The sequence below is a fragment of the Hypomesus transpacificus genome, unplaced genomic scaffold (assembly GCF_021917145.1).
Source record: "Hypomesus transpacificus isolate Combined female unplaced genomic scaffold, fHypTra1 scaffold_221, whole genome shotgun sequence".
Lineage (NCBI taxonomy): Eukaryota > Metazoa > Chordata > Actinopteri > Osmeriformes > Osmeridae > Hypomesus > Hypomesus transpacificus.
In genome coordinates this window covers 123,067-148,633 of record NW_025813757.1, presented here as the reverse complement: position 1 = coordinate 148,633, position 25,567 = coordinate 123,067, and the positions used below count along the sequence as shown (strand labels likewise).

Below are 25,567 nucleotides of genomic sequence, written 5' to 3'. Positions count from 1 at the left end.
GCCACCAGATGGCATGTATTCATTTCATTCTACAATTTTCTTCTTCTCTTGCTACTTGTCTACAACAACCGCTGGGAAAGATGGCGGAAGTGGAGAAGGATGGAGAGCCTGCAACAGACAAAGATGATTTACACATTTTAAAGGTACTCGTTGTGTTTATCATCACTATAGCACATATACTTATTGTCTGATGCCTGCAGTAGATTTAACATATACATTGGTGCTAGTCTATCTTCTTAGGTTAGCCACTGTAGTTTCTGAAAGTGCATAGTCGTTACTATAACAACTGACACTAACTGTCAGGATAATCGTCCAAATGTGGTGCTGAATACAAGATCATAAACTAGAGACTCGCTGGCTATAGACTTCTATATACAGCATCGGTGGGAATCTCCCTACATGTGCTGAACTGCCTTGCGCATCGGGATGCTAGCTACCTGCTACTACGCTGCTGATTCCTTTGTACTATGGAGGCTGCTACTGTACTGTACATGGGCTATCCAGGGCCTGCTGTGGTGCTAGCAATCCAGATGGTTGACCAGCCATGCAGCCATATTGCCGTGTCATCTTTCTGTCATTTTGCGACACACATTCACACATGGAACGACCTGGCTTCATCTAGTGTCTAATTTGCATCTGCTTTGTCTGTCTCAGATGAGCTAGACATGTCTTCTTTTGTTCAATGATATTATATTGATTGTGCTTTATTGTAAAAATAAAAACATTTTTTTTGGTTTAGGTCATTGTGGATGAATTGTACAATTTTAGGGACCATTACTTTGAGACGCACAATGTGGAAGATGCTGAGAGGAAACAGAATGATGTCACCGTGGAGATGGAGAAAGCACTCAAGAAATTAGAGGAGAAAGAAGGTAAAGATCACTGCAACAAGAAGAAGTTAACCCTTGCTAAATGAGCTACCCAATGATTTGCACTGTAGCATTGCAACCATTCACAATTTATGCGCAATATGCCAAGCTTCCGTGCAATATCAAGTTTAGGAAAAGCTTGTTGACTTTGGAGATTCTTAATGTTGCTATTCCGCCCCCAGAGTCTCACAGGCACAGTGCTGAGTTTCTGCTACTGAAGGGCCGGTGCCTGAGCGTGGCCCCGGCTTTCAGTCCCACTGCTGAGGAGTGTCTGTCCCGGGCTGTGAAGCTGGAGCCGGGGCTGGTGGAGGGCTGGAACACCCTGGGGGAACAGTACTGGAAGAAGGGAGACCTGACCACGGCCAAGACCTGCTTCACTGGAGCTCTGCAGCAGGTGAGGTGGAACAACGCCATAGAAAAATCATGCAGTGTTGAATGTTGAGATGATGCAACTGCGTTTTGCAGTGTCTTGTAAAATGTAAATGGTCCCTTCGGAACTATCCGCTGTAATACCGTTGGAACTATACACTTCTGGTCTTTATCTGAACTCTTTTGTCTTCCTCTTCCAGAGTAAGAACAAGGTGTCCCTGCGCAGCCTGTCCATGGTGCTGCGGCAGCTGCCAGGAGGGGGCAGCGATGAGCAGGGCAAGCGGGTGCTGGAGAGCGTGGACATGGCCAGGCAGGCCGTGCAGCTGGACGTCACGGACGGGACCTCCTGGTGTGAGTGTGTGTGTGTGTGAGTGTGTGTGGGGCGGGGTAGCAGGATGCTTCAGAAACGGAAGTGTGTGTTTTTCAATGAAGGAGGTATCTCTCAATCACCGCGCGGAACAGAAGAAAGCATCTGGTAAACTGTCTTAAAATATATATATACAACAAATATGTTTGTTGTTATGTTGACAGACATCCTGGGGAATGCCTATATATCTCTGTTCTTCACCTGCGGACAAAACCCACAGATGTCTCAACAGGCTCTGAGTGCCTACGCCCAGTCTGTGAGTACAGAACACATCGAGCTCAGATCTCTTTTTCCAAAGCAGTTTCTTTTACATGTACTGGTGTCTACAGAAGTACCAACTCTTTCTTTTCTGTCTTTCAGGAGAAAGTGGACAGAGCAGCTTCCTCCAACCCTGACCTGCACTTCAACAGAGCTACGGTCTGTCACACATTTGTGCTTCTGTAAAAATTCCTGTATTTGAGGTACTACTGTATATATTTGTTCACGTGTGCAAAACCTTCCGCTTAGCAAACCACACAGATATTCTACCTGTACTACGTGTTCCAGTCAGTGGCCTCACCCCTTGTAAATACTATAAATGGCCGGGTTTCCCAGATTCGTTAAGAAGCTCTTAACGCTAAGATCTTCTTAAGAGCGTTCTTAGAATGTTCTTAAGACGCTCTTAGCGTTAAGAGCTTCTTAACGAATCTGGGAAACCCGGCCAATGACGGTCCCTGCTTGATCATTCCCCCCCCCCCCTCAGCTGTTCCAGTACGAGGAGATGTTTGGGTCGGCGCTGGGCGGGTACAGTCGGGCGGCGGCTCTGGACCCTGGGTGGGAGGAGCCTCCGGAGCGGGAGAGGCAGCTGCTGGAGTATCTGAGGAAGGTCACAGAGCTCACAGTGAACAAGGTGGGACAGATGAAGGTCGTACACACAGAGATGACACCATCCAGACAGTAACACCCACTAAGGCATCTTTCACTTAGAGAACCGTCATACCGTAGAGTTACTAGTGCAAAATAGAGATTGTAGTTGATCATTTTGGTGTATTGGAATAACGACCTTTTCATTAGAAGAGATGACCTGATAATAAGTGTTTTACAGGAGTTTTCTTTCCACCCAGAAGGTGGCAGCATATCCTCTCTACTTGTGTAACTCTTCCCTCCTTTCATCCCCAGGGCAAGGTGAAGGCGCGCCGTTTGAGAACCATGCTGTCCAACCTAAGCACCTCAGCCCTGGGGCCGTGTTCCCACCCTCAGTTCCGCTCCCCCACAGGCCGAGTTGGGAGCCTGGAGCCCCGGTTGCTGTCTTCCCTGACACACGGCCACAATGCCGGGGTGGCCGCCCTGGGCAAGGTGGTGTTCAGTTTGGCCTCTGAAGGACGCATGGCCTTGTGAGTTCACCCTCGGGGGTTGTGTTGATCCCTCCATTCACAGTTCAGTCTGTTGTCTACATAAGGCTACTCTTTCATCAGTGGTTAGCTTTCTCTCTCTCTCTGTGTATTTAAATTTATGGAAAGTAGGAATGCAAATCACTTTTTTGGCTCGAGCATGGACTTTGCCTTCTGTATACATGAGAAAGTAAACAGAGGCATCTCCCTCTTTTTCCCTCCCTCCCTCCCTCCCTCCCTCCAGTACGTTTGGCATGGTGGACAGCGAGGAGACGTGCTGCGTGGTGATGGTGTACAACACGGCAGACAGCTGGGGGGTGCTGATAGGAGACTCTGTTGTCGTCCCGGAGCCCCAGGTCAAACGCCACAGCGTAGCGCACAACGGCCAGGTCTGTGTCTGGGGCCAACACACAATCATGCTACAGTAAATGTGCACGGAACGAACAATACCTGAATAAGCAAGTCAGATGGCTTTTGTTGGTTTGTGGAACCAAGTTTGTTGGTTCGGTTCCCGGCTGTGTCAAATGACGTTGTGTCTTTGGGCAAGGCACTACTTATTACTTGCCTCGGGGAGAATGTCCCTGTACTTACTGTAAGTCGCTCTGGATAAGACCCGTCTGCTAAATGACTAAATGTAATGTACCTTCGATGCAGATCATCTTCTAACACTGTATTTGGCTTTACAAACGTCTAGTGTAGATAAATACTCCCCCACTTAAAGAAAAGACCCCTCCCACTTTGAATTATCTGACGTATTGGTTTCTTTTATCTCCCTGACAGTCTTTTGATTTCCGGAGTATACGAGTGGACTCTCCTCTGCTCCTGATCGTGAACGGAAAGAAACAGAACGCCCAGAGTCAGACGGCCGCGTCGGTGAGCTACAAGCCCCAGAGCGAATGAGAGGAGGGGTGGAGGAAAGCACCCATGAAAGCCCAAGAGCCAGAAAGAAGCATGATTTATACGTAAAAAAGAAAGACAACTGTGTGCCTGTAATGTTTGACTTCCTGTAAATAGTAAACACTTTGAATAGTCTTTAGACAAACCCTTTGTACATATTTATAAATATTTCTTCCTTTTGTATTCCGTTGCTGTGGGTGGGGAGACAAGTGGATTTTTGTAAATGAGGAAAAATTGACAATGACAACTGTGACGACAATGCGTTTAAAAAGAATAAAACAAACTTCCCACAAAGAATGAAGACTAATTATTTCTTCCAAACCGGACAGAACTTCACAAACACAAGCATTGGTAATAAACATAACATTTTCACGATAATCTATAACACTTTAAGAACACGATAATCAAAACAAAACAGCAACAGTAGGCAATAACCAATGAACCTGTAATTAATCTAACCATCAGATGACAAACACCTCAACCGACAGTCAAGGCTCTCTCAGTGCTTCTTGATGAAGCAGCGTCCTCTCTCTCTGGCTGGGGAGCTAAACTGGAAGAAGGTCCTCGCACCCTCGGGCTCCAGGGAGGAGAAGAGCCGGCTGTCCCCTTCGGGGCCCATTCCCAGGAATGAAGGGCTTCCTCTGGGAGAGGGCTGCCTGACCATCCCTGGGGAACACGCGGGAGGTTCAGTGTCTCCTGTTGTTGTAAAGGCGTTTTCCCCTTTGAGCCATCAACTAACTTCATCCTGTGTTCACCCTGTTGTCCCTACAGTATACATGCTTCTTTGTGTCCTGTCTCTTAAGTGTTTTGTTTGCATAGTTTCCTGCATTCTCTCAATGTATTCCTGTATTTCCTTCCTATACTAGTTACGAAGGACTACTTTGTATAGATGGATATTATACAGACAACAAATTATCAACGTAAAAAACCCCCATCTACGATAAGGATTGTCTCCTTCCTTCAGTCTCTCTGCCTCTCTCTCTGCCTCTCTGTCTCTCTGCCTCAGTCTCTCTCTCCCTTTGTCTCTCTGCCTCTCTCTCCCTCTGCCTCTCTCTCCCTCTCACCTGAGGTGAAGTCTCTGCCTCTCTCTCCCTCTGCCTCTCTCTCCCTCTCACCTGAGGTGAAGTCTCTGGTTCTCTCTCCCTCTGTCTCTCTGCCTCTCTCCCTCTCACCTGAGGTGAAGTCTCTGCCTCTCTCTCCCTATGTCTCTCTGCCTCTCTCTCCCTCTCACCTGAGGTGAAGTATCTGCCTCTCTCTCCCTCTGCCTCTCTCTCCCTCTCACCTGAGGTGAAGTCTCTGCCCCTCTCTCCCTCTGCCTCTCTGCCTCTCTCTCCCTCTCACCTGAGGTGAAGTCTCTGCCTCTCTCTCCCTCTCACCTGAGGTGAAGTCGGAGGCTCCGTGGGGGGCTGGCTCTCTCTCCCCCACCACCATGTTACGCAGCCTGAGGGAGTCATAGAGCCCCTGCAGCTTCTGGTACTGTCTGTTCCTCTCCATCAGGCGCTCCGACACCTCACTGTACTTCCTCTTGTACTCATCCGTCACCTGGGTGACGGGAAGAGAGGAGGAGGAGGATGTGGAGGTGGTGGTGGAAAGACAAATGAAGAAGGGAGAAGATGTCAGTGGGGTGGAGAGGTTCAGCATGAAGGAGCAGGGGGTTTGTGAGTCAGAGCAACTCAGCGACCGACCCACCTTACGTCAGACCTGCTAATACGGCTTGGGCTCAAGGACATGCTCACAGACACTGCAGTGTTTTAGGACCAGTTAAGGAATGTCATTGATCAGTGATGCCTAGGTTACAAGCACCTTCTTCAGAGATGCAATCTCCCCCCTCATTGCACCGAGTTCCAGTTCTCTACTCTGGTTGTGTTGGGTCAGGACTTTCTCCATTTGCTTCACCTGCCCCTCTGCCCTCGACAGGCTGTACTCCTGGTACATTCGCTCCTGGTGCACCTGCCACACACACAAGCACACACAAGGATCCTCACGTGGTGGCACTAGCATGTGATAATCGCCGTTTCATGCGGATTTGCACACATATCAAACACAATGCCGAACCATTTGAATAGTGGTGTGCTTGAAGAGTTAAAAAAAAAACATCCTCGCTGACCTGGTAAGTCCAGAAGGCCAGCGCGCGTGCACTGATGTCCAGCACAGTCTCTGGCCTGAGTCCTGCGAGGACCATGGCCTTGTACTCTTCAGAAGGGGACAACTCTGTGCGCACGATGTCAAGCTTTCCCGAGAGCGCAGAGGAACAGGCGGGACAGATCGCTGGGGATCGACTGAACTCACCGGAACCGTGCTGATCGCAAAAGGCATGTGAACAGGCCGTGACCCAAGCAAATCCACACAACTTAGACCGACACTTCGGGAAGTTGCAGAGCAGAGTGTCGTCGCAGAGAGACATGTATATAAGTGGATTAGCTACAACAGGACACAAAAGCACCACAAGAGATGATGGTTAGAACTCCACGAGCAAGCTAGGTGGTTACCACAAGCAGGTAGTTAGCACCAGCTGACAGAAGTATAGCTACCATACTTTAGGGAACTTTAGGCCCACACAGGATAATACAACACAGTATCACAAAACTAGATCAGACAACAGAAATGTGTGGTAATTTTACTGTTGGCTACCTAGCTTGCCACACAGGCTTCTTTGGTGTTACTTAACTAGCTAGCTTGCTACTGTAAAGTGTAAAGTTAGTTCAATTGTAATACAAAAACAGGCCAAACCAAGCCCTAAAATCCATGCTGGAATGATGATACAATGTTTACCTACATTTGACTAATAACTTCAAAAATTTGGAAGCGTCAATGATAAAGTAACATAAAAAAAACTTGTGCTAGTAAGATGGCAGGTTAAAATGTTCTTCAGAATACTGAACAGGTAAAGTAATCTGATTGGCTATTATTGACTACTCTCTCACTTAACCAATCATAACACTTTGTCTACATTTGACAGTTTTTATTTATTTTTACATTTTACAGATCTGATTACAAAACCGTGGCACCCTGATTAATTTTCTGTTAAAATGTCATGTAATTCTAACAATGTTAGTAATTATATTTTTCCGTTTGATATGCAGCATGTTTTCATGTGCAGAGGCACTGAAGTCATACATGTGGGACACCTACTTAAATTTGGTATTTCTTTCTATCTCCCTTTTATCCCTGCTCCACGTGGTACAGGAGTAAGGGCGGGGGGTGAAAGAGGGGCATTGTGCAGAACAGCAGTGGATCCGGGGGTTCATAGTGAGAGAGGGGAGACGGAGATGCTCACTCAACTGTGTCCAGTGCGCCATTGTCGCAGATTCCCATCTATTCTTTCCCTTTTAAATAGAGCTCCGCGCGCAGCAGTGGAAGGAGGGGGTCGGGGGGTTCAGGCAGTAGTGTGCGCTAGGGAGACAAAACATGGAACACATCCATGTTCTAATGTGGCTGGGCAATCTCGAGAACCCCCACCCCCGTTAATTAGCCATCTTAAAATGAAAGGCAAATGGACCCCATTCATTCCGCTGCAGAAACCACACAAACATATATCCATGTCTATCTTGCGATTGCAATTATGATTGTTGTTAAGATTTTCGTATGTTATTGTTCAATTTAGAACACTTTAGTCAAGTAAAGTCATTTTTATTTATAGAGCATATTTAAAAACAGCCGATGCCGACCAAAGTGCTGTACAAAATCATCAAAGTGGAAGACCCAAACTGATTTTGAAGTTCGAATCTAAATATTAGTCTACAAGTCAGGTCTTCTATCGTCTGTAGACCTGGTTTGTTTCTAACAGTGGAGCTACAAAAAAATTTAATTTATGAGACTTAATAAATATGTCTCTAGAAAATAAGTTCCAACATCCTTTACAAGTCCAACAAGAGAAGCATATATTATTTTGGGTTGAATCCATGTGTTTTTTGACATCACATTGTCATTTTTTGATTGAAAGTTTAACTGCTGTGCGGTGCATGTATAGAGAAAATACGGAAGAAAGAGGGAACCAGGAGTCTGTGTGTTCCATGCTATTGAAATGCAAATCTCATTGAAGAACAAGGAGAGGTTGTGTGTGACTGCAGTGTATGTGTGTGTCATGTGTGTGTAAAGTGTGTGTGGGTGTGTGCGTGTGATGTGTGAGTGTATGCATGCAGGGGAACAGCAGGAGAGGAGGGGCGCAATTTGGGCAAGTTTTGGGAGAGAGAAGCCTTTAGAAAAACAGCCACACACGCATTCACTGCGGCATCAAATGACACGGCGCAGTCACACGGATTTCCACTTTTAAACCCGTTTTTCTCAATCCAAGGAATCAACTTTTGATAGCCTACTCCCAGTTCAAATGCTACCTGAAACTCCACTTAACTGCAATCAGGAGTTATAGAGGAATTGTTTGGTTTTGGGGATTGTTTGGAACGCGTGCAAGTGCGAAAAGTGCCCGGTGTGGTTTAATCGACTGATGCCCCCCTCTCTCTCTGGCCCCTCGTGAATCATGTCACGCCGGAAACAGAAAAGACCTCAGCAACTCGTTAACGCGGATCCGGGGGGCACGCTGCTGCTATCGCACGGTGAGAAAAGTTCATTATTATTCTAGTGCATGTGTTACTATTAACTGGAAATTACTCCCACTAAGCAGAATCCAAGCAACAGGTCGCCACATAAAACTACAGCTCTCGCGGTCAGTATCAATAGGTCCTTTCTTTTGTCATTGCTCTGTGGTTCCTCTGCAATGAAAGCACTGGTTGATTTAGCTGGTTCATTCATAAGTTAATGGTGTACTTTTTGTAGCATTTCCCACCAATGAATTTGTTTTTATTCAAATGCATGACATTTTGATGTGCATGTTGAAGATTTTTCACCATTATCTTCAGTATAGGCCCCTAGTCGATGTCAATGCTAAGTTTATCTGCAGTCACTTAAGATTCTACTGCAGGTTCTACAGGACAGACCAAGCAAACTAAATATTTACATTCAATGCGTCTGTGGCCATTTTCCTGTGATGTTTGTCACTATTGAGGCAGGCCCCACTGCTGGGGGTCTACCATTGGTATACAGAAGTTTCCTATTCACCCAAAAATGTGGATAGCTTCATGGGGGGAAGGGTAAGGGCTGTTTTGGTAAAGATTAATCTCTACCCTTCTATTCTCCCTCTCCCTTCTCTCCATACTTCTTTCTTTCACGTTTCCTTGTTCTTCCCCCTCTTTTTCTACCCTTCTCTCAATGCTCCCCCCCCCTTCTCACCCTGCAGTTCTATTGACTGTATACTCCCTCTCAGTTGGGGGTGTAGAAGGTAGAACAAATCTGAGGGGGGGGGGGTGCATGCACCTCAACCTTCCATCTAATGTTTGGCACCAGGAACATACCTCTGACCGGCATTTCGACTAAACGAGTTATTCGCGTAATTCGTTCTCAAACTAGAATTTCATTCTAGGAGCCTGAATCTGGCTCTGTTTCAATGAGAAGCTACTCAGCCCTTAGAAGTAGTGAGAAGTACAGTCATTAATTCCATCACTATACAGCCCTCCAGCAGGGATACTTAGTGTGTCTCTCCATTGTTTTTCCCCTCCCCCCTCTTTCCCCCTTACTCTTTCTCACTCTGTGCTCAAGATTTTGAAAGAATTTGACCCCAGAGCTCGAGGGGTCATACGAACTGACCAATCAGAGCTGCCTGGACAGTGCTCAGAACCCTTAGCATGGCCCGACCCTTGACCCCTGTTGTGACGTAAGGGGGAAGGGTGAATGAGGAGATGAAAGACGTAACTGCTGGAGTGAGGGGTGGGTTAAGAGGGGTTATGGGTTGTCTTGGTGATGTGCATTGTCTTCTGAAAGGTGTTGTCATAGCAGCAAGGTGGTCTGCCAGCTTTTGTGGGATAAAGACGCTTAAGAGTTGTGCTTTGGAGAGCACAGAGTAAGACAAGACAAAAGAAAGAAGCTGTAGAGACTATGTTGCCTTTGTCGCGTTGAAAAACTGATACGCTTTAAAAACGTAGCCTTGGCCACTTACATTTAGTCATTTAGCAGACGCTCTTTTCCAGAGCGACTTACAGTAAGTACAGGGACATTCCCCTCGAGGCAAGTAGGGTGAAGTGCCTTGCCCAAGGACACAACGTCATTTGGCACGGCCTGGAATCAAACTGGCAACCTTCAGACTACTAGCCCGATTCCCTAACCGCTCAGCCACTTCATTGAAGTGTAATGTGTGTCGTATATGCATTTCTTTTTAAGTAAACTGTTAGGGCCTGTCATGCTTGTTTTTGTCTGTACCCTGCTTGGCTTGTTTGCATGTGTGGAACGTGGAAACTTTGCAGACCTGAGTCTTCACAGATTTATTGTTCATTTGTTGTTTCAAGCATGTAGTGGCGAGCATCTCCTTATGACTGTCTTTCCCTCCGTCTACAGAAGACCAACTGGTTGTGAAATCACCGTCCACCTCTCTGGGTTCAGAACTGACCTCCTCCTCGTCCTCATCCTCTCCCACCTCCCTCCAGGACTGCCAGCCCCCCCTGGCCCCTCGTCAATCCCCCGGGGGGCTCCACGCTCCATCCCTCCCCAGCGAGAATTCCCCCCCCCCACACTGGCCCAGCAACATCACCCCCTTCACTACCTCCCTCCCTAATACCCACTCCTCGCTCTCTCCAGACTTCCCACACCCGTCCCTGTCCTCCCAGACACACTCCCCTCCACTCCTCCTCGGTCAGACATCTGGACCACACACCCTTACCCACCAGAGCCTCTCCCACCCCACTATGACCTCCCCTCAGATGGGCCGGTCTGCCACCACCACATCCTCCTCCTCCTCGGTGTCCTCTCTCGGTACCACGACCCACCAGGAGGTGACCAGTCCCGGGCAGCAGACAGCCTCCAGCCCCCTAGGCCCGGGTCAGATGCAGGTTCCTCCAACCCTGGCAGTGTTGCTGGAGGAGCTCAGGTTGCTGCAGCAGAGGCAGATCCACCAGATGCAGATGACCGAGGAGATCTGCAGGCATGTCCTCCGCCTCGGAGGGGCTGTTTACTCCCAGGATGGGCCTCAAGCGGCTACCAACGGCCACCACAGATCTGGATCTCCTTCCCCAACGCAGCCCTCCCATGCCCCGACTCGGCCTACCTCAGATTCTTCTCTCCTGTCTGGGCTTCCCTCCCTCTTTCCCCAGCCAGCGGTGTCAACCAGCCTCTCTCAAAGTAACGGGAACCGGGCCCCGCACTCTTCTACCTCGTCCTCTTCTTCCTCCTCCACCCTTATTTCATCGGCCGCCTCCCTCCACCCCCCCTCTCTCTCTCTGGGTCTCCCCCCACGCTACCTCCACGAGAAGTCTTCCAATACGTCCCCCTTCGGCCACAGCAACGGGGTCGGCTTTCCCACGCCACCCCTCCCCACCTCCAGCCTCTCGCAGGACCTCTTCAACCCCAGCTCCTCCACCGGGTCCTCGGCGAGCTCATCCTCGCTAGGGCGTCCGCCACACGCCTGCCGGTTTTGCGGGAAGGTCTTGAGTAGCGACTCGTCCCTCCAGATCCACCTGCGGTCCCACACGGGCGAGAGGCCGTACCAGTGTCCCGTCTGCCTGAGCCGCTTCACCACCCGGGGGAACCTGAAGGCCCACTTCCTGAGGCACCGCGAGCAGAACCCGGAGCTCTCTCTCTCCCTGCTGCCCCCGGCCCTGTCCGACCAGATCCCGCCCACGCCCACCCCCAGCCCAGCCACCTCCACCAGCCAGAGGCGCAGGAAGCGCCGGGCGGAGGAGGAGGAGGCGTTCGCAGGCGTGAAAGGAGGAGTGGGGCTGGCGGACAGCATGGCTCTGGGTTTCCTGTCCGGAGGGTCTTCTCGCCCCTCCTCCTCCTCCCTCCCCCTGCCCCCCAACGTGGACATGGCGCTGCTCTCCACGGCCCACTCCCTGCTGCAACTCAACCGGGCGTCCGCCGCCGCCGCTGCCGCGGCCAGCGCCTCCGGCAGCATCTTGTCTCCGTCTTCGGCGGGCTCTTCGTCGTCCGCCATGGGGAGCCTGTTCAAGGGAGCCAAGCAGCAGAGGTTCGATGAGAATACCCCTCCTCATTCTGGACTGCACCCCAGCTCGCCTTACTCCCAGCTGGCCCACCTCCCCAAGATCCTCTTCCCCGGCGGGGCATCCGCCCACCACCTCGCCCTCCTCCGCCCGCCGACACACCCCTCCGCCTCCCACCTTGCCTCCCCCCACTCTCAGCTCCCCTTCCCCTTCCCTCCGTACCCTAAAGCACCCACCTCATCGTCGACCTCCTCCCCCACCTCCTCCACCCAGACTTCCGACACCTCCAAGCTGCAGCGGTTGGTGCAGAAGCTGGAGAAGCAGCCCCAGGGAGGCGCCGCTTCCTCTTCGCGTTTCCAGGACGACATGAACGGCCAAGACCTGACCACCAGCTCCAACGCCTACCGTAGAGAGATGATGGCAGCCTTAGGCCTGAGCCCCAACACCACGGCGGGGGCGATGGATCTGGCCAACCACGACCTCCTCGGATCCAACAACCCCTCCCTGGTCCCTAACCAGTGCGGGGTCTGCCTGCGTGTGCTCAGCTGCCCCAGGGCCCTGCGCCTCCACCAGGCCACCCACCTGGGAGAGCGCCCCTTCCCCTGCAAGCTGTGCGGACGCTCCTTCTCCACCAAGGGCAGCCTGAGGGCCCATCTGGCCACCCACCGTGCCCGTCCTCCAAACGCCCGCGCCCAGAACTCCTGCCCGCTGTGCCCCCGCAAGTTCACCAACGCCCTGGTGCTCCAGCACCACATCCGCTTGCACCTGGGGGGACAGATACCTCCGGAGGACGACACGGAGATGCCTCTGGAGGACGACGCGAACCACCGGAAGATGAGTCACCCCTCCGTCTCCCCATCCAAGCCCCAACAGCTACTCCCTCTGGCCTTGACCATGGGCAGCAACAGCGGCTCTATCGTCCAGAACCCTCCAGTCCCAGTCGGCGGTTTGGATTTGGGGGTGGCTCCCAAGCAGCAATCCCTGGCAGCTGATCTGAGTCGCCCCAAGGTGGAATCTGACCTCGCCATTCCCAGTATTAGTCCACCTCTGACCCATAATCCACTAGAGGCCCTCGGTCAGAAAGAAAGCCCCCAGACCGACGATGAGCTAACTAATGGCTCCACCCCCGACCTCGCTGACGCTGCCGCTCCGGCCGTCTCCATCTCTCCCCCAGTGGTCAGTGGAGAGGCTGAGGCTGAGGACCAGCCCCTCTCCCTGTGCATCTCCAAGCCTGGCCTGGACGGTGGGTTGAGAGAGAGCCTCAGTAACGCCTCACCAGCCGCAGAGAACAAAGTTAGCTCTCATCGAGGTAGCCCCGTCCCTGAATCCACCCCGAGCTCCCCAGCCCTAAACCAGTCACCTGAGCTCCCCCTTTCAGCCAGCCCTACAGCATTAGCAGCAGCCTCTGAGCCAGCCACAGACGAACTCACACAGAAGCCCACTCCGGAAGAGGAGCCGGCAGTCACCACGGAGGGGGAAATGGAGAGCACCTCGCCCAGGGATAGCTCATCCGTCCTGGGTACTGAGGCGAAGGAGGACACCCCCTCGGAGGTTTGCGATGGTTCCCAAGAGAAGGCGGAGCAGGAGGCAGTGCAGCAGACTGCTCCAACACCACCAGCACCACCAACACCATCTCCCCAGGCCCCCCGCCCAGACAAACCCTACAGCTGCTCCCAGTGTGGAAAGGCATACGCCAGCCGCAGTGGACTCAAGGTATAAACATACACTACTGTTGTAGATTGGAATCAAAACACCTTGACAGATATATATATATATATATATGTATATATATATATATATATACATATATATATATATATGTGTGTGTGTGTATTATATATATGTGTGTATATTATATATAATATACCTAACCTAAACCGTTGTTTTTTTTCTGTTCAACAGGGACACATGAAAACCCATCCTGGAGCTTTGGCTAACGCCTCTTCTAAGGCTCCACTGGTCATCCCGGCCAATGAAAACGAGACTGTGGAGGATCAGAGTTCAAATTCAGCCAATGGGACCCCGGGAGAGAAGATTGATGTTCAGCCACTGGTAAAATCTCCTGAGAAAAGTTTGTCTCCGGAGGAAGCTTCCACTGTTGATGGTGAAGGAAAGAACCCTGAAGACATTACTGAGTAAAAATAAATGTGAAAGGAGTCTGCTTGGTTATAAAAGCTCTAACAAGGAAATGTATTTTCAGCTCAAATTGATCCATTTTAGAATCACTGATTCTATGTTTATTTTTTTATATTATAGTCCAGTAGGGATAGTCTGTCCAGTAGTGTGGCAGGTTAGATTGTTTTGAGGTAGTGACTCAGTCAAGTCAGTTATGAAATAATGTTACTATTTCAAAGAACACAGTGAGGCCTTATCGATGCATGTTACAGAATTTCCCTTGAGGCAAAAACACACGTGTGTGTGTTTGATGGTACTGTATTTCCAAGGGCTGAACAGAGCACAAACTACTTCAAACATGAACTACTGTAAAATGGAAAGAACCAGGTTTAGGTAAAAAGGTATTTTACACAAACTTAACACCAAAATAGGCCAGTTTAGCAGCGGCCACATTGTAAATATGAACCTTGGTTCCATCTTTTAAAACTTTTTTTTTTTTCCCTCTTTTTTTAAACTGTCATGCTGCTGTTCTGAAATTTCAATGGAGTTGCACTGTGTCTACTGCTGTCCATACGTCCATTGATACAAACACAACGATTGTGATGATGATGATGATGATGATGATGATGATTGTGTTACACTGCCAGGTATGTTGACTTTGTAAATCCTCGACCTGTCCTGGTCTAACTCTGTAATCACCTTATCTAATGCCCAATCAGACTTCCAACTTCAGTGATTGTAATCAGTTTATCTGTTAAAATAAGGGACAGAACAGATATTGTATGTATGCACTGTGGTGTACTGAAACAAGCTAAGGGAGGTGTGTGTGTGTGCGTGTGTGTGTGAACCAACGGATCTTCGCCAGAGATCAGGATGATTTGTCGGTGTCTGATATATTTACCTCACCCCTTCTCTTCCTCCTTTGTGTTCCTGTCTTTCCTCCTCCCCCCCCCCTCTTCTCTCAAAGCACTTGAGAGTTTTCTGCCCCTGCAGAACTTATCTTCACTGTATCCCTGCTACTTAGCTCAGTATAGTTTTGTATGTTTCATTTTGAAATGGTATACCGCCATTGTTTTTGTACTGTAGTTAAAAAAATGTGCTTCCACATAGGATGTCAAAAAGAGAAAATAAAATGACGGTGATGGTGAAAAAGAACCCCCTTTTTTTATCGAGGTTGTCTTTTGTGTGTCCACAATTCGTCCCAGAATAGCTTATGTCTCATTCGGTTCCTCTCTCTGTTTAAGTATTCCGTGAGCATGACAGTGTTCCGTGTCTGAGTGTTCCCTGTCGGCCTGTCTGCTTGTTTGTCTCAATGCCCTGTGTGTGACTGAGTTCTTTTGTCTGCTGCTTCGATAGCAGTCTACTTATTCTGCCTTTTCTGCCCCTCATTTTCTTTTCATATGTTTCAGTTCCTCGGGTTCTATGAGGTGTGTGTGTGTGTGTGTGTGTGTGTGTGTGTGTGTGAGTGTGAGTGTACAAGGGATAATCAGTGCCTGTGTGAGTGTGTGTGTGTGTGAGTGCCGCAGTGTGATTGAAAGTGCAGCTGTAGAGCCCCCCCCTCCCTCCCCCCCCTCCCTGTCCTTCTGTGTGTCATACTCTCTTTCATACTCACTCTTTCATTTTCCCTTTTATTTCCCCCTCTCTCTGTGTTCTCCCCCTCCATGTGTAATGGGGCTGACACACAGGAAGCTCTAATCCGCGCACAATGACACCCCTCATCCCCCCTGTGTGACTGGAAGCAGGACAGGGGGCAGTGTGGACCAACCTGGCCAGCTGTCCCCAAAATGGCTGGTAATCCCCACACTACTGAGGCTCCAGAAACCATGGTAACCTGTAACCAAGGAGAGGAATCTGGGGGGCAAGAGAAGGGGGACTAGGGGGGAGAGAGAGACAAAGGGCTGAAAGGAACCCCCATGTGTGAGAAGTTTGTCCACATGCGTTTCAGTGATAGAGACATGTCTCAATCAAAAAGGGATAGGAATTAGGGTGAAGGACGTTCCCAATGTTTGGTTTTCAGTTTGAGATGGACGACTTGTGAAAAGGCGTAGTCTTAGATGTGGGCGGGGACAGCCGTCTTGATCAGGTTAGCCCGACCCCTGCAGATAATCAACAGGTGGCTTTGCTATTGATTACAATTCACATTATGCTAATGTTAATCGACTGTACTACTTTAATCAGTCGCTGTCGAAAAATCATTATAGATAAGTGTTAACTGTCTAGATCAAAGTATCAAACTAACATTCCATGACTGATTATCTTAATTTATGTTTTACTTTTGTCTCCAGCAAGTCGAAGTTGACTTTTTAAGGACAATAATCAAAAGAAAACACCAGATTCCATTCGAAGTCATCGAACGCTCAATTATTCCACTGAATGAACGGTTACTTTTTCCCACCAGAGGGAGCTGTAGGCCAAATACTGTTTCTAAGATAAACACATCAAACTTGACTGACATTCTGACTCCCTCCAACCGTTTCGAAATAATGGTTAATTTGTACTTTTAATTATTTGCTGGGTGTAATGCACATACTTCTTTTGCAAAGACTAGTTCAGTCTTGTATCGGGAATTAAACTGTCAGATAAAATATTGTCATAATATATGTATGCAAACACCAAAAAGTGAAAGGAAACTTGATTTTAAATACAATTTAAACGAATTGTAGTTGCTGCAGTTATTATTACAGTCATTGGAACAAATTACCTATAAGCTTGTCTAGTCATGTAACCAACTTGTCAGCTATTGTTGTCATACGAAGCAGTGTTAATCACCGAAGACTCTACTCAGCCCCATTTAACATTGATCATATGGATTAATCAGTACAACAGAAACCCAATTAATTACAGCTACTCAAAAGCGTCGCAGCAAGTCATCAATTTAAACCACTCCCACTTCCTCACCTCTTCTCTTGTCTCCTTGGTAGCTGCGTCAGAAAGCAGAAGTTTATCAGCTGATCAAATGGAGCACCTTCACACCAGACAGACGGTCATCGGTTAAAGCCGGGCCTGCGATCGGTGGACGCGTGACTGATATAGGGAAGGGCAAGTGGAGAGAGAAGCGTGCGCAAGGACAGACGGAAGGTGTCGTGGAAGTCGTTTGAAAATCTATGAAGTTTAAATGGATGTCAGCACTTGAGGTGAAGGTTTTAAAGATCTCTGGACACTGAATCGAGAGTGAGCAGAAAGACCAAAAGAAGACTCCTGGCTAGGTATCAAGTTCACCTGCAGCGCATCTGGACAAGGTAATAACCACGATGTAGCCAATAAATGCACACTATTGGAGTGACCAGATGTTGCCTCTACAGTGGTCAAAGGGTGTTATCTGGTAAGCCCTATGATCAGTTTAACACTTATTCCTCTAAAAATCCTTAAATCATTTATTGACCTCATGGCATTCCTGGCATGTTCATCAATACACTCGTTTATCAGTTCTACTGTAAAGATTAACCAGTTGTCTGTGCGGCACCTAAGGCTGATTTCAGAGGCTGCCTACCACTAAGTTGCAACAGTAAGACAGAGAAAGAGACTGACAAACTGTCATGGGTATAACCTTGAGTGGACATCTTGAAGCCTCTCGGCAGAGTTTATCTGTGCCTTGTGGACCTTGCACTCTGGTCCTTGAGGAGCCTCCCTCTCTCTGTCTCCAGCTGTCCTTGTAGTCACATGCCATGGCTATCTACAGTCCAATACTGTCAAATCAGTCTTCCTTTTGAACTTGCATATCGCTGGGTGAGCACTCTGAACTTCTCCGTCTCTTTCCGCCACACGCGCTACAGTCTGCATGAGTGGGCTTCTCTGTCCGCTTCCTGGTCTGTCGAACCCAAGACCAAGCTGCTATGGTAGGAGCGACTGAGGGGATCGAAAGAACGTCTTTGCCATTCACTAACGTAGAGGTGTGTGTCTGTCTGTTTCAGATCATGTGTGTTTGGAGGCATGGAGTGTGTGTGTGTGTGTGTGTCTGACATGTTTTGACACGATGCATGTGTGTGTGTGTGTCTCGTGGAGAATGTATGTTATAGGCATGAGGCGTATGTGTGTCTGAGAATGTAGCTCATAAGCCCAGTCTTCCTAATCAGCCCGTCCACGTGCGTCTCTCCTCATTAGACTCTAGTCATTCGACTTTCATGCTGAGGGTGATGAACTTTGGAAAACATGTGACCGGATCATCATGCTGACACGTCGTAAAGAGTATCTGTGTGTACGCTTTTGTGTCAGTTAGTTGTTTAGACTTACTATCGTGGTGGAAGTTGAAATTGGAAATGAACACTGCAATGTTTTCAGGCACATTTGTCACTTGTTCTTTTCCCCCCCCCGGTCTGCCTCTCTGTCAATACACTCAACCTTAAAAGCCCATTTAGTCTGAACTCTAATGGCTCTTAAATTGCCATCTGTAAAAACCAATACCAAGCTGCGGGTGTGTGGGCGTGTGCATGCGTGGCCACAGTTGCCTGGGTGAACATGGCGGCGCCCTGAGGCGGCTTCGGTGTTGTTCTCACAAACGTTTTATAAATGTGTACCCACATCTGGGATCAATGGTTGCTCATGGCAACGCCCGCACACTGTCTAATTTGTTTTATGTCTTCCACAGATGTCACCTGTGGGACCATAGTTGGGGGGGAAAAAAAGTTTTGTTTTTGCCTCAAGCAATATACCTCCCCTATCACTGACTGACTGCTCTGTCGCCTAATCGCTGATCCCATCAGCTCTTCCCCTCTGAACCACCTCCAATCCAAAACAATGGCTACTTATAGCCCCGCCCCCAGACAAGACTCACTCTGCGAGGCGAGCAATGGCGGCACATCCCTCAAATCGGCAGGCTCCAACGAATCCATGAAGCTGAAGAAGGAGATCTCGCTCCTGAACGGCGTCTGCCTCATCGTGGGCAACATGATCGGCTCGGGGATCTTCGTCTCCCCCAAAGGAGTGCTGATCTACAGCGCCTCCTACGGGCTGTCGCTGGTAGTGTGGACCATCGGGGGCCTCTTCTCCGTGTTCGGGGCCCTGTGCTACGCCGAGCTGGGCACCACCATCACCAAGTCTGGGGCCAGTTACGCCTACATCCTGGAGGCCTTCGGGGGCTTCATGGCCTTCATCAGGCTGTGGACGTCGCTGCTCATCATAGAACCAACCAGCCAGGCGGTTATAGCCATCACGTTCTCAAACTACATGGTGCAGCCCATCTTCCCCACCTGCATAGCTCCCTATGCAGCCAATCGTCTGCTGGCTGCAGCCTGCATCTGTAAGTACAGTGTGTGTGTGGGCGTGGCTTAGAGAGAAAGGTTGATGGGGGAGTTCTGGACTGTGGTAAATGGGAGAATGTGTCTGTCTTTGCGATAAAAGGGAGAACAGAAATAACCAGGAGCTGGAGAGCGTCGGGCAGGAGAACTGTGAACACACGAGGGTGAAAGAGGAACAGAGGGGCAGAACTATGACAGGCCTCACGTGCTTCCTGTGTAAAAGACACAGAATAAGGGAAAAGATCATTTTACTCAACTTCTCAAAAAAAGATAGACGTTATCAGTGTCCATGCCAAGGATAAGGAGATAATATCTAGACTAAGAGTGAGTCAGGGAGGGATCTGCATTGAGAGCTTATCTCTTCTATGATCACACAGTTTAGTATAATAAATGGACGGAACTCTCAGAACAGTGGACTAATTAATAGAATTTTGAGATAAGAACAGACAGAACTTGTGGATAGAACTCTAGGACAGACAGAACTCTGGAACAGATAGAACACTGAGACAGACAGAATTCTGAGACAGAATGTTGAGACAGAACGCTGGGACACTTGACAGAAACTCTGACAAACAGAACCCAGTCTTACTGAGATGAGGCTTCACATTCAAGTTCCCAAACCTCACTGACTGCTGTAGTAATAAATTATCTGGCATGCAACCACCCATCAACTCCTACACGGACACACACACACAGATAAGTTAAGCTTTGAAGTCTGTGAATGTGCTGATAGCTGTGAAGCTATTGCAGCAGTGAGCAAAAGAGACTCTGACCTGTGGGCTAATGGCAAATGACTGGCTCAGCATGGTGCTGCCACTCACACACACACACACACAAGCACCAGTCTCACATCACATCTGGACCACATCTACGTCCACTGGACCACCAGAACCCGATCTCAAACCTCCCACCCTTCTAGCCTTCCATTGTCAACATGCCACGCCTTGGTACATCTGGGCTCCCGCCCTCCTCCCGCCCTCCCCCGCCCTCCCCCGCCCCCCTCTCCTCCTTCCAGTCCACAGGTCACTGTTGTCTGTCTGGGTAGGACCATATGTTATGTTTGAGCTAACAGCCTGTGGAGATGAGACTATTATTGATGGTGTTATGATCGTTCCTGTCATACAGGGAGGAGGTGGAGGTTGTTCTTGTGGGCTGGGGGAGGCTGATGTGTCACTGATGTGTAAGAGGTGAGGTTGAGATGTTCATGTGAATTTGGGACTTGACCACAGGCCAATGCTGCTTTCAAGACAAAACACTTTCCCACACAGTTTTATAACAGAAATAAAACGATCAGGCATTTTGTAGATGTGAAAGACATTCGGGAAATTGAATCACTTCCGGTTCGTCCCTTTAAGTACCAGCATTTTTTTTTTCTATGGCTAAAGGCACATCTCCTCAGTGTCTAAATGCAGATGATCAGTGCATATGACAGTTTAGGCTATATCAAACTGCACGAGAGCCTCGGAAAGGATGATTGTGACGATTCAGACCACAGCCAATCCATGCTTCAGTTTTATGATCTTGGAAGGAACAAACAAAGATAAAGGCCCAGGGAGAGATAAGGATAGGGAAGAAGCTGAAAAACATGTTTTTCCAAGTAACTTGCTATATCTATGTAGCATTGGGCAGATCAGTGAGCCAGTCAGTCAGTCAGTAGGTCAATAAAGTATGTGGCGTATGATTATTTCTGTAGTAGAAGTTAGAGTGTCAAGTAGGGAGTTAGGTGGCTGAAAGGTGGCTGAGCGGTTAGGGAATCGGGCTAGTAATCTGAAGGTTGCTGGTTCGATTCCTGTCCGTGCCAAATGACATTGTGTCCTTGGGCAAGGCACTACTTGCCTCTGGGAGAATGTCCCTGTACATACTGTAATTCGCTCTGAGAGGGTCTGCTAAATAACTAAATGTAAATGTAAGTACTCACAAGCCTGATCATGCAAAACCTTGAGAACATGGTTCTGTGTTCTCTCTCACTGCGCTGCACCTTACCCCAGACTTCTGACTCTCTCTGTGCCTAAGTGCGTGTATGGTCGTGGCTGTGTGTGTGTGGCCTTGTCTCTGTGTGTGTGTGTGTGTTGTCATGTCTCTCTCTGATGTGCTGCTCTCAGCTTTTTGGATCTGAAAAACAGGCAGGTCTGCTGGAGTCAGCAGCCCCATTTCCTCAAGCTTGGCAGAGTTGGACACACAAACACACACGCAGGGATATTTGTATGTCTAGCAGTGCATGTGAGCATGAATGTGTGTTCTAGTGTGGGCGTCCACATCACAGTGTGTTATACTCTTTGTACCTACTTCGCAGGTTTGCTGACCTTTGTGAATTGTGCCTATGTGAAGTGGGGGACCAGAGTCCAAGACTTCTTCACCTATGCCAAAGTCATAGCCCTCATCGCTGTCATCATCACAGGCCTGGTCAAGATAGGACAAGGTACTGACGCACTGTTAAGCCCTCATGCGCACGCTTTTTAAACTCTCTCTTTCTCTCACTCGCCCGTACACACCTCTATTTCCCTGACGCACAAGCACAGATTTATTGAATTGGATATGAGAATGACTGCGATCTGTATGGCTCGACTCTCTCAGGTCATACCAAGAACTTTGAGGGTCTGTTTGAGGGCTCGTCCACAGACCCTGGGAACATCGCTCTGGCTCTGTACTCTGCACTGTTCTCCTACTCTGGCTGGGACACCCTCAACTTTGTCACAGAGGAGATCAAGAACCCTGAGAGGTGAGGGGGAAGGGGGGGGGGGGGGGGGGTGAGGGAGATGAGGGGGATGGGGGGGTGAGGGGGAGGGATGGTGGGTGGTGTTGAGGAAGTTTAGGGTTTGAAAAAAGATAAGGCCCAGATGTTACAGGGCATAAAGACAGACTGAAAGTAGTGTTGTTTTAGGACAGGTCTGTATCAGGTAGAGGGGAGGGGGGAGGCTGGGAGGGAGGTGGGGAGGGTAAGGGGGGCTAAGGCTCCTCCTGGTATTTATCTGAGCCTTCGCTCTGATTCACACAGCCAGACGCTGATCAAATGGACCAAGACGGACATGTGATTGGATCACAAGCTACTCCCAGGGTTCTCAGGCAGATTATGTGACAAACATCCCTCACTGTTCCCCACCTCCACCCCTCCCTCCTTCCCCACCCTTGCCCAGGGGGGTTAACTGGTGACCCGCTCAGTCATAATGAACTAACCCTGAATCTGAGCCAGATCATTGCCTTCAGCCCCCCTACCTTCCCCTACCCCCTCTTCCCCAGACATCTCTAAATAAAACCCGTCTCTAACTCCCTCTGGTGTTTGTTTGTATGAACTGCAGGAACCTGCCCATGGCCATTGCAATCTCCATGCCCATCGTAACTGTGATATACATCCTGACCAACGTGGCATACTACGCTATCTTGCCCATGCAAGCCATTTTAGACAGCGATGCCGTGGCTGTGGTGAGTCACCTTACTTAATATCAATACTTTATATATAGTTTGTTTACTCTGTTCACTTCCTGGTTTCTAACCATGACTTACAGTTAACTTTGGAACCGCAATTTACCTTGATGAGTTGGCCTACATATTGGTGCTACTAGGCTTGGAAATACACAACCCTCTTTGTTTTACCCTCCAGACATTCGCAGACCAGGTGTTTGGAGTGATGAACTGGACGATCCCGCTGGCTGTGGCTCTCTCCTGCTTCGGAGGACTCAACGCCTCCATCCTGGCCGCCTCCAGGTGAGAGGGAACCTGAACACGCCTGTTCCTGAACGCACCCGTTCCTGAACACACCCGTTCCTGTGTTTTGGTCATCAGCATCGTCATTTCATGACACCTGTTTACCACCTCACCATGCTTTTCTGTAGATACCAGACGACAGAGTAGAGATGTGTGTGTGGCTACTCCAGTGAGTGTGTGTTCCCGTGGTGTGTGACACGAGTGTGTTCCTCCAGGCTGTTCTTCGTGGGCTCAAGAGAGGGTCACCTGCCCGACTACCTGTGCATGATCCACGTCACCCGCTACACACCCATCCCAGCCCTACTCTTCAATGTCAGTCAGCCATCTTCTTTTTCTGTGTTCTCACTCTTCTGAGTCTTGTTTTACTGCCTTGTTGGTCCTTTCCAAACCACTCTTCAGTCTCTCTTAAGGTGCTCAATGGCCCAATGCACACCAACCAATAATATCAAATGTCTGGATGACTATCTAGCTATCTGGCTACAGCTGTGCAATGTTGCCTGGTTTCTGTACACATGCTGTTTTCTGTGGCTGGTTAGGTAGTTATACCAGTTAGCTATGTGATTACACAGCTGTTCATTGTTGGAATAGTGTGCACTTACCTCTGCACTCACCTTATTCTGCAAACATTCCAAATACAACTGCCATTCTGATGAATGTTGGGATGTTGGTGTATGTTGGGGCAGTATGTAAACACCTCTGTAGAATTCTGTCTGGTTCCGAATTGTCAGATTTGTATTCCTATTGTTTGCCTTAGAATCCCATCTTCCTCAAGGCTCTGTCTGCCTCAGTATTCCATTTCTCTCATTGTCTGCCTAGCTCATCACAATTCAGTCTGTCTCAGAATTCTGTCTGCTTTAGCATTCCATTCTTCTAACCCATTATTACCTGCTTCAATGTCCATCTAGCTCATAATCCTGTCTGTCTCAAGAGTTCTGTTCCCTGTGAGGGCAAACAAACTGAATGTGGTGCTGTCATCAATGCTACTGGAGGCCTGTTCACTGATTGGCTGTGTGTTGCTGCTGTGCAGGGTGCCATGGCCCTGGTCTACCTGTGTGTGGAGGACATTTTCAGACTCATTAACTACTACAGCTTCAGCTACTGGTTCTTTGTGGGCTTGTCCATTCTGGGCCAACTTTACCTGCGCTGGAAACAACCTGACAGAGTGAGACCACTCAAGGTAAAAAAAAACAACAACAATATTATAATTATATATCTATATATATATAGGTTTATTTGAATGTCAGCCCAATGTTCCAATCCCACCAAAACGGTGGAGAACTTACTTTGTGAAAATATAATATAGCAACGTTAACTTTCATCACGTTTCTGTATACTTTAGTGTTAAGATGATTTTTTTCTCTATCTATCTATATATCTATCTATCTCTCTCTCTCTCTTTCTCTCTCTCTCTCTCTCTCTCTCTCTCTCTCTCTCTCTCTCTCTCTCTCTCAGCTCAGTCTGTTCTTCCCCATCGTCTTCTGTCTCCTCACCGTCTTCCTGGTGGTGGTCCCGCTCTACAGTGACACTGTCAACTCCCTGATTGGCATCGGCATCGCCCTATCAGGGGTGCCCGTCTACTTCCTGTGTGTCTACACTCCCGCCCACAAAAGGCCCATGTGGATTCGCAAGAATATTGGTGAGAATTCCATTCACATTCAATTCTGATGTGAATATAATAACATTACTGGTAACGTTTCACATCTTGCAAAGTTTAGTGAAAAGGTTTATGTTATTGTTCTCTAAACATACTATATGGTATGTGTATTTGTATGAGTCTTTCATGTGATTTCCCCCCCAATCTTTTTCTCCCTCAGCCTCCTTCGGTCTTCTGATTCAGAAAGTGTGTTACTCTGTTCTGACTGAGATGGACACCGATGACAAGGCAGATTAGAGACCCTCAAACCAACATCTCACTGACTGAAAACGCACAAAATCAGAGGCTCAACCATTCCCAGGTGGCCAGATTCTTCCACTGAGTGGTCAAGAACAGGGTGCTCATGTCAGCAAGAGAAATCGTTCGCTGGACCAAGCCCTGGCTAACCAATCGTGGACATGATCATGTACTGAATAGACAATGGAGTCCTGCCATGGCCACGATGACACAAAAGCAGACATCACAGAATATTCTTTACATTCCACAAGAATAAATTAAGCATTCCTCTATTTGAGATATATGTCGTTTTAACTGAACAATGAGGTAGATCTCTCAATTGATTGTTCAGTTTGTAATTGAAATGTATGAAGTTAAATGATAATTCTAAGTATTTTTGAAGGGCAAGTAATTACGTAGGATAAATTCTATTTTCTGAGGAATGGAGAACATCTTTAAAAACTGTAAGCACTGATGACCAGAGAAAATTTCTTTAGTATCTCCTGTCGTGAAAGACCAAAAGGACCAAGGGTATAAGACACTCATGGCACATACCTCTCATATCTTCTGCCAAAGTAACGATCTTAGTGAAAGGCTTTTTTTAGTATTCTTTTTTTTCTTTTTTCTACATCCCCAAACCTGAGGTGGATGTTAATTGACCTCACAAATGGCAAAGTGAAGACTTTATAAATGTATTTATAAAAAACACTCATGGATACTGAGAATTGCTCTTTTCATTTACATTGTAATTTAGCAGACGCTCTAATCCAGAGTGACTTACAGTAAATACAG

The 25,567-nt window shown here is 48.3% G+C and overlaps 4 protein-coding genes across 4 annotated transcripts; 3 read left to right on the top strand and 1 right to left on the bottom strand.

The window, feature by feature from the left end:
• Positions 1–63: 63 nt before the first annotated feature.
• On the top strand, positions 64–4,172 carry ttc5 (tetratricopeptide repeat domain 5). The gene is made up of 10 exons (XM_047014081.1): positions 64–143; positions 740–872; positions 1,052–1,263; positions 1,439–1,589; positions 1,770–1,861; positions 1,966–2,022; positions 2,348–2,494; positions 2,764–2,978; positions 3,220–3,364; positions 3,756–4,172. The coding sequence occupies exons 1-10, from the start codon at positions 81–83 to the stop codon at positions 3,873–3,875; spliced, it is 1,335 nt and encodes a 444-aa protein (XP_046870037.1). The 5' UTR covers positions 64–80; the 3' UTR covers positions 3,876–4,172.
• A 188-nt stretch (positions 4,173–4,360) lies between these two features.
• LOC124462486 (E3 ubiquitin-protein ligase CCNB1IP1) lies at positions 4,361–6,276 on the bottom strand. The gene is made up of 4 exons (XM_047014082.1): positions 5,980–6,276; positions 5,676–5,822; positions 5,249–5,414; positions 4,361–4,538 (listed from the first exon to the last, which is right to left on the bottom strand). The coding sequence occupies exons 1-4, from the start codon at positions 6,274–6,276 to the stop codon at positions 4,372–4,374; spliced, it is 777 nt and encodes a 258-aa protein (XP_046870038.1). The 3' UTR covers positions 4,361–4,371.
• A 1,761-nt stretch (positions 6,277–8,037) lies between these two features.
• Positions 8,038–15,074, top strand: si:ch211-212k18.5 (sal-like protein 2). The gene is made up of 3 exons (XM_047014092.1): positions 8,038–8,425; positions 10,257–13,567; positions 13,757–15,074. Exons 1-3 carry the CDS (start codon positions 8,350–8,352, stop codon positions 13,991–13,993), a joined length of 3,624 nt encoding a protein of 1,207 aa, XP_046870048.1. The 5' UTR covers positions 8,038–8,349; the 3' UTR covers positions 13,994–15,074.
• A 1,840-nt stretch (positions 15,075–16,914) lies between these two features.
• slc7a7 (solute carrier family 7 member 7) lies at positions 16,915–25,491 on the top strand. The gene is made up of 10 exons (XM_047014093.1): positions 16,915–17,208; positions 18,555–19,205; positions 21,497–21,622; positions 21,778–21,922; positions 22,500–22,623; positions 22,802–22,905; positions 23,121–23,217; positions 23,933–24,082; positions 24,358–24,541; positions 24,720–25,491. The coding sequence occupies exons 2-10, from the start codon at positions 18,704–18,706 to the stop codon at positions 24,794–24,796; spliced, it is 1,509 nt and encodes a 502-aa protein (XP_046870049.1). The 5' UTR covers positions 16,915–17,208; positions 18,555–18,703; the 3' UTR covers positions 24,797–25,491.
• The last annotated feature ends 76 nt before the right edge of the window (positions 25,492–25,567 follow it).

Bases quoted from the DNA above. Each gene is read 5' to 3' on its own strand.
- ttc5 (XM_047014081.1), top strand. From the start codon at position 81: ATGGCGGAAGTGGAGAAGGATGGAGAGCCTGCAACAGACAAAGATGAT. The intron at 873-1,051 runs GTAAAGATCACT...TTCCGCCCCCAG, and splicing joins GAAATTAGAGGAGAAAGAAG to AGTCTCACAGGCACAGTGCT. The intron at 1,862-1,965 runs GTGAGTACAGAA...TCTGTCTTTCAG, and splicing joins TGAGTGCCTACGCCCAGTCT to GAGAAAGTGGACAGAGCAGC.
- LOC124462486 (XM_047014082.1), bottom strand. From the start codon at position 6,276: ATGTCTCTCTGCGACGACACTCTGCTCTGCAACTTCCCGAAGTGTCGG. The intron at 5,823-5,979 runs GTCAGCGAGGAT...TGTGTGTGGCAG, and splicing joins TGGCCTTCTGGACTTACCAG to GTGCACCAGGAGCGAATGTA. The intron at 5,415-5,675 runs GTGCTTGTAACC...CCCGTCACCCAG, and splicing joins AGATTGCATCTCTGAAGAAG to GTGACGGATGAGTACAAGAG.
- si:ch211-212k18.5 (XM_047014092.1), top strand. From the start codon at position 8,350: ATGTCACGCCGGAAACAGAAAAGACCTCAGCAACTCGTTAACGCGGAT. The intron at 8,426-10,256 runs GTGAGAAAAGTT...CTCCGTCTACAG, and splicing joins CACGCTGCTGCTATCGCACG to AAGACCAACTGGTTGTGAAA. The intron at 13,568-13,756 runs GTATAAACATAC...TCTGTTCAACAG, and splicing joins CCAGCCGCAGTGGACTCAAG to GGACACATGAAAACCCATCC.
- slc7a7 (XM_047014093.1), top strand. From the start codon at position 18,704: ATGGCTACTTATAGCCCCGCCCCCAGACAAGACTCACTCTGCGAGGCG. The intron at 21,623-21,777 runs GTACTGACGCAC...CGACTCTCTCAG, and splicing joins CCTGGTCAAGATAGGACAAG to GTCATACCAAGAACTTTGAG. The intron at 24,542-24,719 runs GTGAGAATTCCA...TTTCTCCCTCAG, and splicing joins GTGGATTCGCAAGAATATTG to CCTCCTTCGGTCTTCTGATT.